We start from the raw sequence: 13,384 nt of genomic DNA, 5'->3' as shown, positions 1-13,384 counted from the left end.
CAATGAAAGAAATAAAGGAAACGTTCAAGTGTGGGATCAAAATTTATGGTGAAAGGATATCAACTAAAAGATTCGCTGATACATTGCTATCCGCAGTGAAAGTGAAGAAGTAGTACAATATCTGTTGAGTGGAATGGACAGTATAATGAGCACAGAATATGGATTGAAACTAAACTATACAACGAAAAGAGTAATGAAAGATAGCAGAAATGAAAATAGCGAAAAACTTAACACCTAAATTAGTGGTCACTTGGTAGGCGAACTTAAGGATTTCTGATTCCTTGGAATCAAAAAACCCATGACGGACAAAACAAGGAGGGCATAAAAAGCAGACTAACACATGCGAAAAGGCCATTTCAGGCCAAGAGAAATCCGCTGGTGTCGAAGATAGGCTTTAATTTGAGAATGAAATTACTAGAATATACGTTTGGAGGAAATCATTGCATGATAGTGAATCATGGAAAGTGGGAAAACGGGACGATAAGAGAATCGAAACGTGTGAGATATGCTGCTATATGAGGAAGCTGAAAATTAGACGGAACTATGAGAAATGAGGTGGTCCTTCGCAGAATCGTCGAAGAAAGGAATACATGGAAAACACTGACAAGAAGAAAAAACGGGATGATAGGCAGCAGCGAATAACCTTCATGGTACCAGAGGGAACTGTAGAGGATAAAAACAGCAGGGCAAAACAGAGTTTGGAAGACATTCAGCAAATAAGTGAGGACGCTTAGTGCAAGTGCAGCTCTGAAATGAAGAGACTGGCGCAGGAGACGTATTCGTGGCTTGCCGCATGAAACTAGTCAGACCGTAGGGGATAGTGGTGTTCCTTCAGTAAAATGTACCGTCCGTGTTTCAACGTAGTAACCGATTTTAGGATCACATGAAGGACTGTGCATTACAGACCGCCATAAGCAGCCCATATAGTCCAACCTTGTAGTATTTTCTCACATTTGGAAAACCGTACTTGGAATGCTTTTCGTAATTACAGAAAAAAGACTCCCGAACTCAAAAAGCGAAAAACTAAAGAACATACTCAGCTTCCATTAAAGAGCTGGTTATAGGCGGCGAAGGTCTAAAAAATCTCTCAATGTACAACACTCTCCCCTATTTGACTATCGTGTAATAAATTGCACCAAAGTGGCAAAGTGGCAATAACCGTGAGGGATAGACTGTAGGAGACCATGGTAAATTATCACTGTTTTAATGGGTTTGGAATGGTAAGTAACACCGTAATTCTGACGATTTTGCATCCATTCGCAGGAGCATCAGTTAACACGTTTTGTTGAAAAGTGTACTGCATAACAGCTACCAAAGAAACTAGTAATGGAATCCACTTGCATTCTGTTAATAGAACTTTCTTTTTATGAAGTTCCATTTAAGTACATGTACCCACCTTTCCAACCAGTTTCCACTTCTTATTGAAACAGAGGTACATTCCTGACGCTTCACCGTATATCTTCAAAGCAATGTCCAGGTTCAGTGAGCTGATACTCAGGTTTTCTGAAACAGAGAAACAAATAAAAATTATAAGCCTTAATCTCATGTAATATAACTGAATTTTTACAGTTTCATATACAAGGTTTAGACTTGAAATATCATTTAAAAATGTTTTGTAATCAGTAGCAATTTGAATTCACAAACAAATTTGGCTTCGTATAGTGTCTTAACCTTGTACAGAGAAACAAGAGTTTTAACACCAAGAAGGTTGCATCCTAGAAAGGTAACTTCTTGCATGTCAACAATACCTGATCACTTATTTTATCTCTTGCATTCCTAAATCGACGTTTATCTGCAGTCTTATCATTAATCTGTTAATAGCGCAGTGCAGCGTTCTAACCTGGTACTCCTCTAGTAAAATTGGCTAAAACAGAGTCTCCTTTACAGTGTGTGTTGCCAAACAAGGAGAAAACGCCCTTCTTGAGGATTCCGACATTTTAAATGGAGAGGAAGAGACATGATTAGGCGCTAGAACGAAAATTACGCGTTTAAAATATGATACTTTAGCTGACAAGCGAGCGAGGAGGATATCAGAGGAGGCAGTTTCTAAGTGGAACCCACTCCATCGCATCAGGTAGCCTGAGACATTCCCCCCAACACTCCTTTATCGACTTCACGGAGAGCCAAACAGGACGAGACAGGGTCGTTCGTTCGACACTGGCAACTCTTTCGTCTACGTTTCCTCAGAGAACAGTGAAAACATATTCTGCTTTATACTGTTATTGCTTTTTTTCCATTCGGTAACGTCACTATGAAACTACTACTGAGTATTCAATACAGAAAGCTAACAAATGAAAGGACATGACGATACAAACATGTTTTTAGGGAACCTGCAGGAAAGCTGTATCACGATGGAGATGTGAATTTTCCTCCTCTTCCTCCTCCTGTACATTCACAGTGCGTGAAAATTATCCATGTCAGTATTCAGAGACGGTGTTTCAATACTGGAGCGGTTGAACTTTTCGTTTTTCGCCTGTGCCCAATAAGGAAAAAACACAGGAAAACTGAATCACGACAATCGGATAGAGGTATTATTTCCGCCAAAGAAAAAAATCTGAATACCCGACGTACGCAGCTTACAAGAACAGCAGTAAACAAACATAACAATAACTATTTTTCTAAAAAAATTAATATCTGAATTTACAGTTCCAGTACGCCGTTATGATTCAGTGTCGTCATGAAGTAGTGATGATTACCGGTATACTACATCCACTCGATTCCGTAATTTATTTGTATTCGCTGCAGTGTTGCTGCCGAGTGACGCTGCTTGTCTCAAGCTGTCAGCCATGGGGAGAATTGATTTATGAACTACGCTTGAGGAAAACGTGGAGTTCTGACGATATGGTTCGAAGATTATGTGTTAAAACTGAGCCTCAAGGTAGAGATAAGTACACCTATTAGCTTCTCTGATAGCTCATAGTCGTGCATTGAGGCGCTTGTCATCAGGGCGTATACTGTTCTTCTGATACCATGTTCTGAAACTCCAACTGGAACATGACTTAAAGCCACCTTTGCCTTAAACTGATGATGAGCATACCTTGAGAGAGAGAAATAAAAACTGGTGGTCTTTCCGGCTTTTCATATCGAATAACGTAACATAATCATTAAGATAATTATAACAAGAGCGAGGATGATTTACATTTCTTGTAATTTATTTAAATTACTTCAGGTTAGTGCTAGGTGGTTCACCGAGTGAGATAGCATGATCGTTAAGGTACGGAAAAAACAAGTACGATGTAATTTTTTTGTTGTTCGTTTAATTTATTTCTGGCTTATGCTAGGTGATTCGTACAACAAGTACATGCGCATCCTTGACCAGATATAGCTGTCAGTGGAAAGCTGAACCGTATCATTTATTTAATTCTCCATTCTTCGCAATTTCTTATTCACGTGAAACTATAATCACTGTGTACACATTACACCAGCGGCTCAAATTTTTTGAACCTGCAACCATTGACGGAAAATCGTCACAGGTCCCCTTCATTTTTTAGAGTTACTATTGTTATGTTTACATGTATACAAGTGTGCCTGTAGTTCAACAATTATAAGCAATGTTTAGTTCATTTTATGTTATCGGAGTCAATTGAAACTTGGTATAAAATTGATGACATGCAATATTATATTTTTGGCTGAACTGTAATGTTCATGTAAACGTAAATTCTGTATACGAGTGTTCAGCGACTTGCAGACCACAAATTTCCGAGCATTTAAACACGAAATGGTGTAATCAGCTTGTGGTGCAGTTCTTTTTGTTGTGTCCGTGCTTGCTATAAATATGGGATGAGAAGTTCCGCGTTTTGTTACAAAAAAAGGTGTCTTGCATAAAATGGTGATTTTATTTTATATTACTGTTTAAGATTGTTGACTTCATAGCAAAGAAACCCCTCTCCCCCTCTATCTCCGTCACGAGAAGAATTACCAAACATTATTGAAATTATTTCAGTCGCTGCAAGTAACATTAGTGTGTCTCCAGTTATGTGGAATCTCTTACACCGAACAGTGCTATAAGAAACTTGGTAAGAGAATAATATGGCTGAGATTAACATGTAAAATAAGGCAAGGTTACAGCTGTTTGTCTCTAGTCATTATTATATTATTGTTTAAATGTAAGCAGTTCGGGCTAAGAGCTCAGACTAGGCGTTTCTCAGCAAGTAGTCCACTCATCACACTCATGAATAAACGAAATAGAGGTGGCTGTAGCGATGAATAGTTCCTGTCGCTACAGCGAAAGGAAATGTTAATCTCACGTCACTGGGATGCCTCAGCCCGTCGTGATGCGAGCCAAGTACACGATGGGGAAGACGTTTCTATCAGAATGAAGTCATACCTTGGGTGCCCTACAGATCAGGTAGTCCATCACTGACGTCTTACAGCCTTTAAGCTTGTCACGTGGCACAGTGTCAACAGTGTACCGCAAGAATCTTGATTCGCGGAAAACAGCCACCGCAGCAAATGCAATAATTGCCTCGCAGAAACTGCAAAAACTGCCTCCACCATAATAAACTGTCATAGGCATCTAAGTCGTGTGATGACAAGACTATCGATCGACTTTTGTTTACTGTAACCTAGAATAGACGGACCACAGTGCAGTAGGCCACTTACCATTTAAATGACGGATATCAGTCGCTGAGCAGCTGTACAATACAGAATAATCTCTTCGCTACTGGATAGAAACTCCACCGACATTTAACCTCTCACTACACTTCACAGGGGATAAACAACAGGTCTGGGGCAGGAATAATGCTATTCGATGCTCAAAGCATTGAAATAGGATGCTTGGAGAATTGAATCGCAATGGTGGACACCATAGGTCGAAAACCAAGTAGGTAATCCTTTACATGATACTGCTCACACAGATGGCGAAGGTATTCAAGCGTCGAGAATGTTTACATGGGATGTAATTGGCCCTGGTACGTCTGCCACCACCTTTCGGCAGGTACTAATTCAGGACGCTTATGCACGGTCGTAAGCATCGTTTGTTGCCGTACCGCAGCTCGTAGACTGCGAGTACCTCCTTCAAGACGCTGTGCAACTCTAGCACTTCCCAATAGCATTAGAACGGTTTGAGAAACGCTCGATGTACATGATTATACTTGTGTGACCTCCCAAATCACCTGAGCGCAGTTCTAGAGGAATTGTTGCCGTACCGCAGCTCGTGGACTGCGAGTACCTCCTTCAAGACGCTGTGCAACTCTAGCACTTCCCAATAGCATTAGAACGGTTTGAGAAACGCTCGATGTACATGATTATACTTGTGTGACCTCCCAAATCACCTGAGCGCAGTTCTAGAGGAAGAAGTGCGTTGCTTGGGCGCAGGGTCGATCATATCTTTTACTTTCGGCGCCGATGAAGAGAGCATGGATCAGGCTGGTTTCCCAACGCTTTCTGTGACTCATGATGACCATTCCATGACCAGTTGCATTCTTTATCAGGATACTACGTTGTTTTCAATCCCATTACTGATGAGTTAGATATATTGCATCCAACCCCAACTCTCTTAGTTGCAATTTCGGAAATCACTAATCATTAGCTTAGTGCATGGGATGCCTCATCAGTTATCAACTCGGCTGTCAAAATTACTATCGGCCAAAGTGAGAACTAATCAGATATCCCTCGGACTATCTCCAGCTATCAGCACTACTGCCCCAACAACTAGAACACTAGAAACAGACACACGAGTAGCTGAAACTGTTTCTGTTTAATAGGAATTCCATGTATTGAGGAACTAAGTCAGACACGTAGGGTGTTTGAATATCAGTCTTCTTCGGTTCCAATCAGTAGCTTGCTGGCGTCAGCTGTGCTGACTGGTGGGATAGCTGCCGAGCGACTGTATTTATATAGGCCACATGGTGACGTTTCAGAAATGGAGCGATACATACTAATCGACGAACAGGAGTGCTTAAAGTGCTAAGGTATTAGCCTGTTGGTTGTCAGGCCTCTTCTCTTCAAAAAGTTCAAATGTGTGTAAATTCCTAAGGGGCCAAACAGCTGAGGTCATCGGTCGCAGGACTTACACACTACTGAAATAACTTAAACTAACTTATGCTAAGGACAACACAAACCCATGGCCGAGGGGGGACTCGAATCTCCGGCGGGAGGGGCCGCGCAGTCCGTGACATGGCGCCCCAAACCGCGCGGCTCTTCGGTTCCATTCAGTAGCTTATTGCTGTCAGCTGTGCTGACTGGTGGGATGGCTACCGAGCGATTGTATTTAATATACGTCCACAAGGCGACAGGTCAGAAATGGAACGATACATATTAATTGACGAATAGGAGTCCTGAATGTGCTAAGATATTAGCTTGTTGGAATTAGCAACCAAAATGTGCCTGGTACTTTGATGACACTATCGAAAGCATCCGCCGTTCATAGCAACCATGATCTTGAACGACAATCAGGTACCCATTTACCTTTCATTCCCCACTTATGACACACAAAAAGACCACGTTTCATAGGCCCCATTACTGCTGCCGAGACAGCTGAGTATACCCCATAATGGACGCTTGAGCATATTCATGGCGAACAGTATGGTAAACAGTACGTCTGTTATAACTAATGCATTAAATTAACTTATAAATATTTCGTTCGTTTCGCTTTATGGTCTTCCGTACTTGTACCAAAGCTACTCCCCTTTCAAAATCAGACGTGCGTACTTTTAAATATACCAAGGACATAGTACAGACAAAAGCTTAACTTCCGCGACTAGGCAATACATGCAATATCAGTAATTGAATACAGAAAATACAAAAAATTTAAAACCTGTAATTACCATCATAGCTACTATTTTTTGAGGTAATTGTGTCTTCTTTTATTAACGACTGCCTCAAAATTATGCGACTTGAGCTTTCTATTTCAGACAACGTTATTTCGGACACTTCATCGGCAGAACATCTCTAGTTTCTTCGAGGAAATCTATTCCAGTTGAAATAATACATTTTGTAAACTGAAAACGACTTATTTTCGCCTTTCTGCATGTTTTCAATTTGCGATAGTAGGTTAGTATCAAATGATAACGCATCATTGTGCGACATATCACTGACGTTAGTGAACAGACATGGAAACGGTAAAAAAGTATCAAAGTCACCGCCGGTACAAGGAAGCTAACAACGGAGGGTGTGAATTACATGGGTTAATGAGGTTTGAAAAATACTAGGCAGTGTACGTACACTCAGAGGAGCATGAGGACGTAGAGAGCACATTACGAGCGACCTGCGTTTCTCACGCAAAGGTTGCTGCTTGGGGGCACGTAGCTAGGAAGCAGCTAAGCTACGCTGTTGTTGGTATTCAAGTGGTAATCAATTATTCTGTTCCGTATACGATTACCAAAAGACACGTTGTTGTAGGATTATAAACAGAGCGCGTTCCCGACGATGCCGCATCCTAAATTTAGTTATTCGAATAACTTGAACCGACATCGGGACCGTTAAATATGCGATTTACGATGCCGACTCATCCCGTACAACGTCGGTTAGCTAGAGAGAGGTCCTGCGCGGCGGTAATGTCATTTATTACATCTTCCTTCGGGATTTATTTTCACGGAGGAGAAAGAGAGATAAGTCCCGATATATTTACGGTTACCTAATAGCTGGTGGCGAGTGCTTAAAGTTGTTGTGGTATCGCGGTGCTCGTTAGGTGACCGGCCGGGACAACTTGGGCCTTTGGCGCTGATGGGCAAAAGGACGACTTCGTAGACATACGTAAAAACCGGCGTTGCTTCTTTTAGCGCCCATTTGCGAAGTAAGACGTGACAAAATGAGGGTTGTACAGATCTCAGATGCTTCATACAGAGCGCGTAAAAGAAAACAGGTCATAAAAATATTTAAGATAGGACTGACGTGGGATTCACCCTTGTTAATTGACATCACAACAGGGGCTGGAAATACCCACCGTCGACGTCGACGCTGGGCTGTGTTCGATTCATCAAACTATAAAACAAGCATAGTACCCATAGCGTTTTCAATGTTCTTCTGTGACCTTTCAATTTGACCCAAAGGCAGAAATCATAGGGAGAGAGGTCAGGCAATCGAGGTGGACAGGAGACGGCACTACCTCTGCCGATTGTCCTCTCCTCACAGAACACCTCTTGCAATCATGCCAAGGTTGTCAAGCGATGTTGCTCTCCTCTTGCTGGAAATATCCGTCCAGTCATTCATTAAAAGTTGGCGAGAAGTACGTGTTACTATGCGGTCATCAGACATTAGGTACTAAACTCCAATCCTGAGATTATGGGACGGGTCTTCAAAGTACTGATGGGTACTTTCTGAATACTTAATGGTGCTATGTTCTGTGAATCCACTTACGCTTACGTCTGAAGAATGGAAAAACTGGGGATCCATTCTACTTCCTTTAGAAACCACAGGCATAAATTTATAAGGATACAGATGCAGATCCTTTTCGAAAATGTTTCTGCAAGACGATTTCTTAATTCCCACTTACACATATAAACAGCTTTAAAATTTACCTGTCATTGGTCAAGGCCTTTCTTCAGTCGAGCAGTGTTTTCTGGTGTTCAAACTCTTTTCGGTCAGTTATGGTTTTTACTCACTACGCAGCCCGCTTCACATCATTTTCCCTCTTAAGTTTTGCGTTGCACACTTTGTTAGAGGTTTTGCCGAAACACTCCAAGCCTGAAGCCCTTGCACAAACTTCTCCACACACATTTCGACAATTAACACGTGTTGTTTTAACACGAACACCATTTTGTGTAGTATTCAACTTGTCAATGCACACGTCTGCTCTTCTTACTCACTCACACAATGAAGTACTCCGACAGATCATGTAGGAGATGTGCATGCGCAGGCACGTCACAGCAGCATCGAAATAACTGTTTCCAGCATTTTCTGTGATGGGCAGTTCTGTTCATTAACTAGGGTCACTTCCGCGTCAGCCTTGTAAACATTTTATTTTCCGGGCCAGTTTTATTTTGCCAACCTATGCATTCTATTTATTCCGCGGGCGTACTACTTGAACTATTGTATGTTGATTGACCACAAGTTTCATTCTACGTCTGCTGAACCACCGTTCCAGTTTGTTCCTGAAGGTAGCATGGGAGGAAAGCAAGTGATAAAATAAATGTGCAAAATTTCTATCACTTAAGAGGCAAATATTCACCCGACGTGTGGTGTACATCGCTAAAAGCAATTAGCAACTCCGTAGAATCTCGTAGAATATATAGTTTCAGGTAGCTTTCAGGAAAGTGTCTAAAATGGTTTCGTAGCATAAGAAAGCCATTAACTTAACTTTATTCATTAGGGTGCAGGGTAATGATAGACAGTCAATCCAATACAGATGAAATTAGCGTTAAGGACGGATACGGGAATCCTCCTGACTGTCTTTGGGAAGATCCTAATGGATAGTGTTTATCGTTACCTCCCGCCGCCTTTTTATGCAGTGTAAAGCGTATATCTGTTTTTTTAATCACCACGACCACTGTTTGATAAGCGTGAAGTTGTATTTGTGTTGTTCTGTGTGAGCGGAACGCAGAAGGTAAAATCCCGTATCACACATAGCCTGCAAACCTGCTAACGATCCCGTCTACACAGACTGCGCATCACTATGAACCGTGTCTCATGCCTTCACTGGTTAGGCTCATCACTGACAAAATGTCTCTGAGCACTATGGGACTTAACATCCATGGTCATCAGTCCTCATCACTGACAATGAAAATTTCTTACACCTACAGAACTGAGCTCTCAGACTTTCATGCAGGTGTTATAAATTCCTTACGTATGATAATTTATTAGCACCGTGCAAGATTACGTAGTGATTAATTCGCATCCAGGCGGCGCCCCGTTCTTATCCTCGTCCTGTCACCTAAATTCCTTTCTCTGCCTCTAATGACTTCAGAACTCTATGGAGCGTTAATTATTATCATAAACGGGAAAAGGAGGTTATCCCTATTCAAATTTTATTTAGAGTCGACATGTAACGGAACAGAATCAGAATTGCTGCGTCCTTACAAATACCGGATTAGCCACAGGAGTATCTGACTGAATACTGTTTCTTTTGGATGTGGATCGATAAGAAATAATTTCCTCTACAAGAGGTCTCTGGAGCCTACTGTATCACTGGGAACTCACGTTCAGTGACAGATCTGTCAAAAAGACGTTACATCATTCAAAACTTCCAATGAATTCTCTCTTAATGAATCATCTCTATTTAAAAAATGGGGGAAGAGGAGGTTATATGTCAGTAACGAGGTCACAAGATCTTTTTAGTCAGCTGTACCTTGATTGCTAACGAACTTATGTAAGCAATTGCTAACGTTTAAAAACCACCTCGTTTTCATCACAACCTTTGGGAACATTTTATCATTGAGCATATTCATCTGATCTTGTTAGGTATTTGTGTTTACATAATGTAGAGAACAGTGAAAGCGATCACTTAAGTTTTTCCAAATAACTACTGTTCGTGAACCGCAAAATATGCGGCGAATTTATTTGGTATATTAGTTTCCCTATTGTATTACTGCTTAATGGGATCTCTTAATATCGGACGGTGGCATGAGCAATGCAGAATGCACAATCTCATTGACAGATAGCATATCATTTTTTCTCCAATAATGTGTGGTTTTTCCGTTTTATCAGTAAGCAATGAATTATTGTTAAGGGGCACGTAAGGCATTGTTGCGAAGTTTTGGCGCCATAGTGTAACAGTTGAGTCTCCAATATTGTTTTTAGATCATTCGAAGTTTAATTTTTTATCTGTCGGGATGTAGCCCATACGAAAGTTAAACGTAGATACTCTGGGACCTGAAATGGTAGGATATGTGGGAAAAAGGCGACGGCGCTCTCGCTGTAGCCCAGATGGGTAAATTTTAGACTATGGTGCAGTTCCACTGTCTCTATAGTGTTTCTCGCTTGGGTACCATGAAAATGAGAGATTACAATCATATGCAAGGACACATTTCTGCCGGCCGTTGTGGCCGAGCGGTTCTAGGCGCTTCAGTCCGGAATCGCGCTGCTGCTACAGTCGCAGGTTCGAACCCTGCCTCGGACGTGGGTGTGTGTGTTGTCCTTAGGTTAGTTAGGTTTAAGCACTTCTAAGTCTAGGGGCCGGTGACCTCAGATGTTAAGTCCCATAGTGCTCAGAGCCACTTGAGCCACTTTTGAAACATTTCTCATCTATATCAGCGGATGGAATAATGGAGTATGTGGGTAGTAATTAACACTGAATGTGCCTTATGCTTGTAACACTTCCTGATTCTCTGTCAATGAGAATATGACAACATGCTCGAACTTTTTTTTCGCAATGTATGAATAAGCCGTGCTACTGCTCGTGTTGGTGCTGTTTGTAGGTTTCCGCCATCTGTCGGAGGTCAGACGGTATCGTTTGGCTTGCAGGATTGCAATTGTTTGTCTTCTTCTCGTGTTTACTGGCGCCACTTGGTTTCGCAAGCGTTGCCTGTCCGCTAGTGGCAGCAGCGGCGGTTATTGGTATGTAGTACCTGTTGCCCTATATTTGGTGCGACGTGGTTGTTTTGCCACGTCGTGTGAGTGTGTGCGAGTTCGGTTGGGGACTGACGAGAAGCCAGGTCCGCGCAGTGAGAGAACACCCCGGGACCGCAGGTGGCACGCATGAACTGCCAGATGGAAAGGCTGCCGTAAACCGGATCCAGCAAGCTTTAAGATGAGTGCATTTCAATCCAAGTGATATCTCGCGATTGTCCAGTGACTTGGGTTCGTGTTGCTGCTCATAAAGTCGCCGAGGCGAAGAGCAGCGGGTGGACTGCTTGGGGAAGACAATCTGTTTAGCTTTCCTCGACTTCTTATTACTATTGCGTTCAACTTGTTACAATTTGCTAAGTTCAACCAGCGGTATTTTTTCTTGCCTGGTGGCCGCTAACCTCCCAGTTACCTGCCCTGGGGGTTAGTGTACGGCAGTGTACATTGCCTCGCCTTGCCGCTGCTGTCCGATAAGGCGTGTAGATTTGACAGCTTTCTTGATTGTAGGCCGGTTGGTGATTCTTATACTCTGGTGGTGGTGATTCCTTTCTCGTTCCGGGCGCTCAGAACACAGTATTCTGGACGTAGTGCAGGCTGCCGTTTCCGGCTTTGGCATATTCTTCCATCGTTTCATTTGGTTCATCGGACGTCAGGTAGACTCAGCAAGATTATCATTAGTCATTCGTTACAATGCCACTAGTCTGAGTTACCATCTTGTGAAATGAATGTAACTCTTGGCTGCCTATCTCATCGCTCACGAAAGTATTTGTTGCCGAACCTTCTCTGAGATCGATTCCTGGAGCATCGTCTGGATCAGTTGCTTGTTTTTTTTTTAATTAACTTTTCTGTTAAATTAACTATTGTATTTGCTGTTTTATAGCAAGTTTCAATTTTTTTATATTACTGCCATTCCTGGTGTATAAGGTCTTCAGCTGTGATTGTGGTCATTTGCCTTAAAATTCTAATGTGGTATTTGTATTTACGCTGTAAGCCTTTAAAACCTCATCTACTGCCATTCCTGGCGTCTGATGCCGCCTGCTGTGTTTGTGGCGACTTGCCTTTAATATTTCAATACCTGTAATTTGTAAGTTGCAGCGAGTTTTAAACACTTCTTAATTTATTACCATTCCTGGCGTGTAAGGCCTTCTGCCCAGATCACAATGGCTTGCTTTTAAAACATTACCTGTTTTATCTGTATTTAATGGTGATTTGCTAAATTGCAACACCCAAAGGCAACCAATAGTAACTGATTACAGCCCCGTCCACAATCGTAACCAAATCCTGCCTTCCCTTGACTAGCACCAGGTCTCAATGAGGAACGAAATCGGACGTGCCCTTTCATGTGTTCCATCCTGGCCATGTCTTTAAATCGATTTAAATTAGGGAAAGCAGGGAACAACGGTATTACGAAGAACGGAAGGTATCTTGACAACGCTCCTCTGGAATATGAAATCGTCAACGTCGGTTGCTGTCTCAGTGCTGAGCCACCTCACTCGGTAACATATGTGTAATATACAACATGTATGGGAGAGAGAGAGAGAGAGAGAGAGAGAGAGAGAGAGAGAGAGGGGAGGGGGGGGATTGGGGCAGTGTAACGTTGTTTTTTAAACTGACATAATAAGATTTTAAGAAATCATTCTGCGCGTGGAAGATTTGATGAACTGACACTGTTCCAGGGAACTGGCGTAATAAGCATGAATTAAACTCTGTTGAAAAAAATACGAAACAAAGACAACACATTTAGAGAAGTCGCTGGAGATAATATAAAACGGAATAAAAGAGAAGCTATATAATGATAAAAATGTGCAACTTCGTTCCAGTAAGCAAGTGTTGTTGACTTACATGCAAAAGGAGTGGGATAGTAAGTGGCATCTACGGCAACACGATAATGTTCACGGGTTCGGTCAGGCGTCCATTGTGATAGGATTAATCTCTTTAACAG

The 13,384-nt window shown here is 42.0% G+C and overlaps 1 protein-coding gene and 1 long non-coding RNA gene across 2 annotated transcripts in view; one reads left to right on the top strand and one right to left on the bottom strand.

Annotated features, from left to right (window-relative positions):
- The window catches only part of LOC126276017 (uncharacterized), a 950,687-nt gene that overhangs the window by 631,466 nt on the left and 305,837 nt on the right, over nt 1-13,384 (top strand). The gene's annotated exons all lie outside the window — the stretch shown is intronic.
- LOC126276001 (fibroblast growth factor 8) overlaps nt 1-13,384 on the bottom strand; it is a 158,150-nt gene that overhangs the window by 4,908 nt on the left and 139,858 nt on the right. The window contains exon 4 of the mRNA XM_049977244.1: nt 1,397-1,503. Within this exon, the coding sequence (XP_049833201.1) occupies nt 1,397-1,503 (107 nt within the window). The remainder of the gene's footprint in view (nt 1-1,396; nt 1,504-13,384) is intronic.

Source organism: Schistocerca gregaria, chromosome 1 (genome assembly GCF_023897955.1).
Source record: "Schistocerca gregaria isolate iqSchGreg1 chromosome 1, iqSchGreg1.2, whole genome shotgun sequence".
In the NCBI taxonomy this organism is placed as follows: domain Eukaryota; kingdom Metazoa; phylum Arthropoda; class Insecta; order Orthoptera; family Acrididae; genus Schistocerca; species Schistocerca gregaria.
Note: the sequence above shows the minus strand (reverse complement) of the source record. Positions and strands in the feature narration are given on the sequence as shown.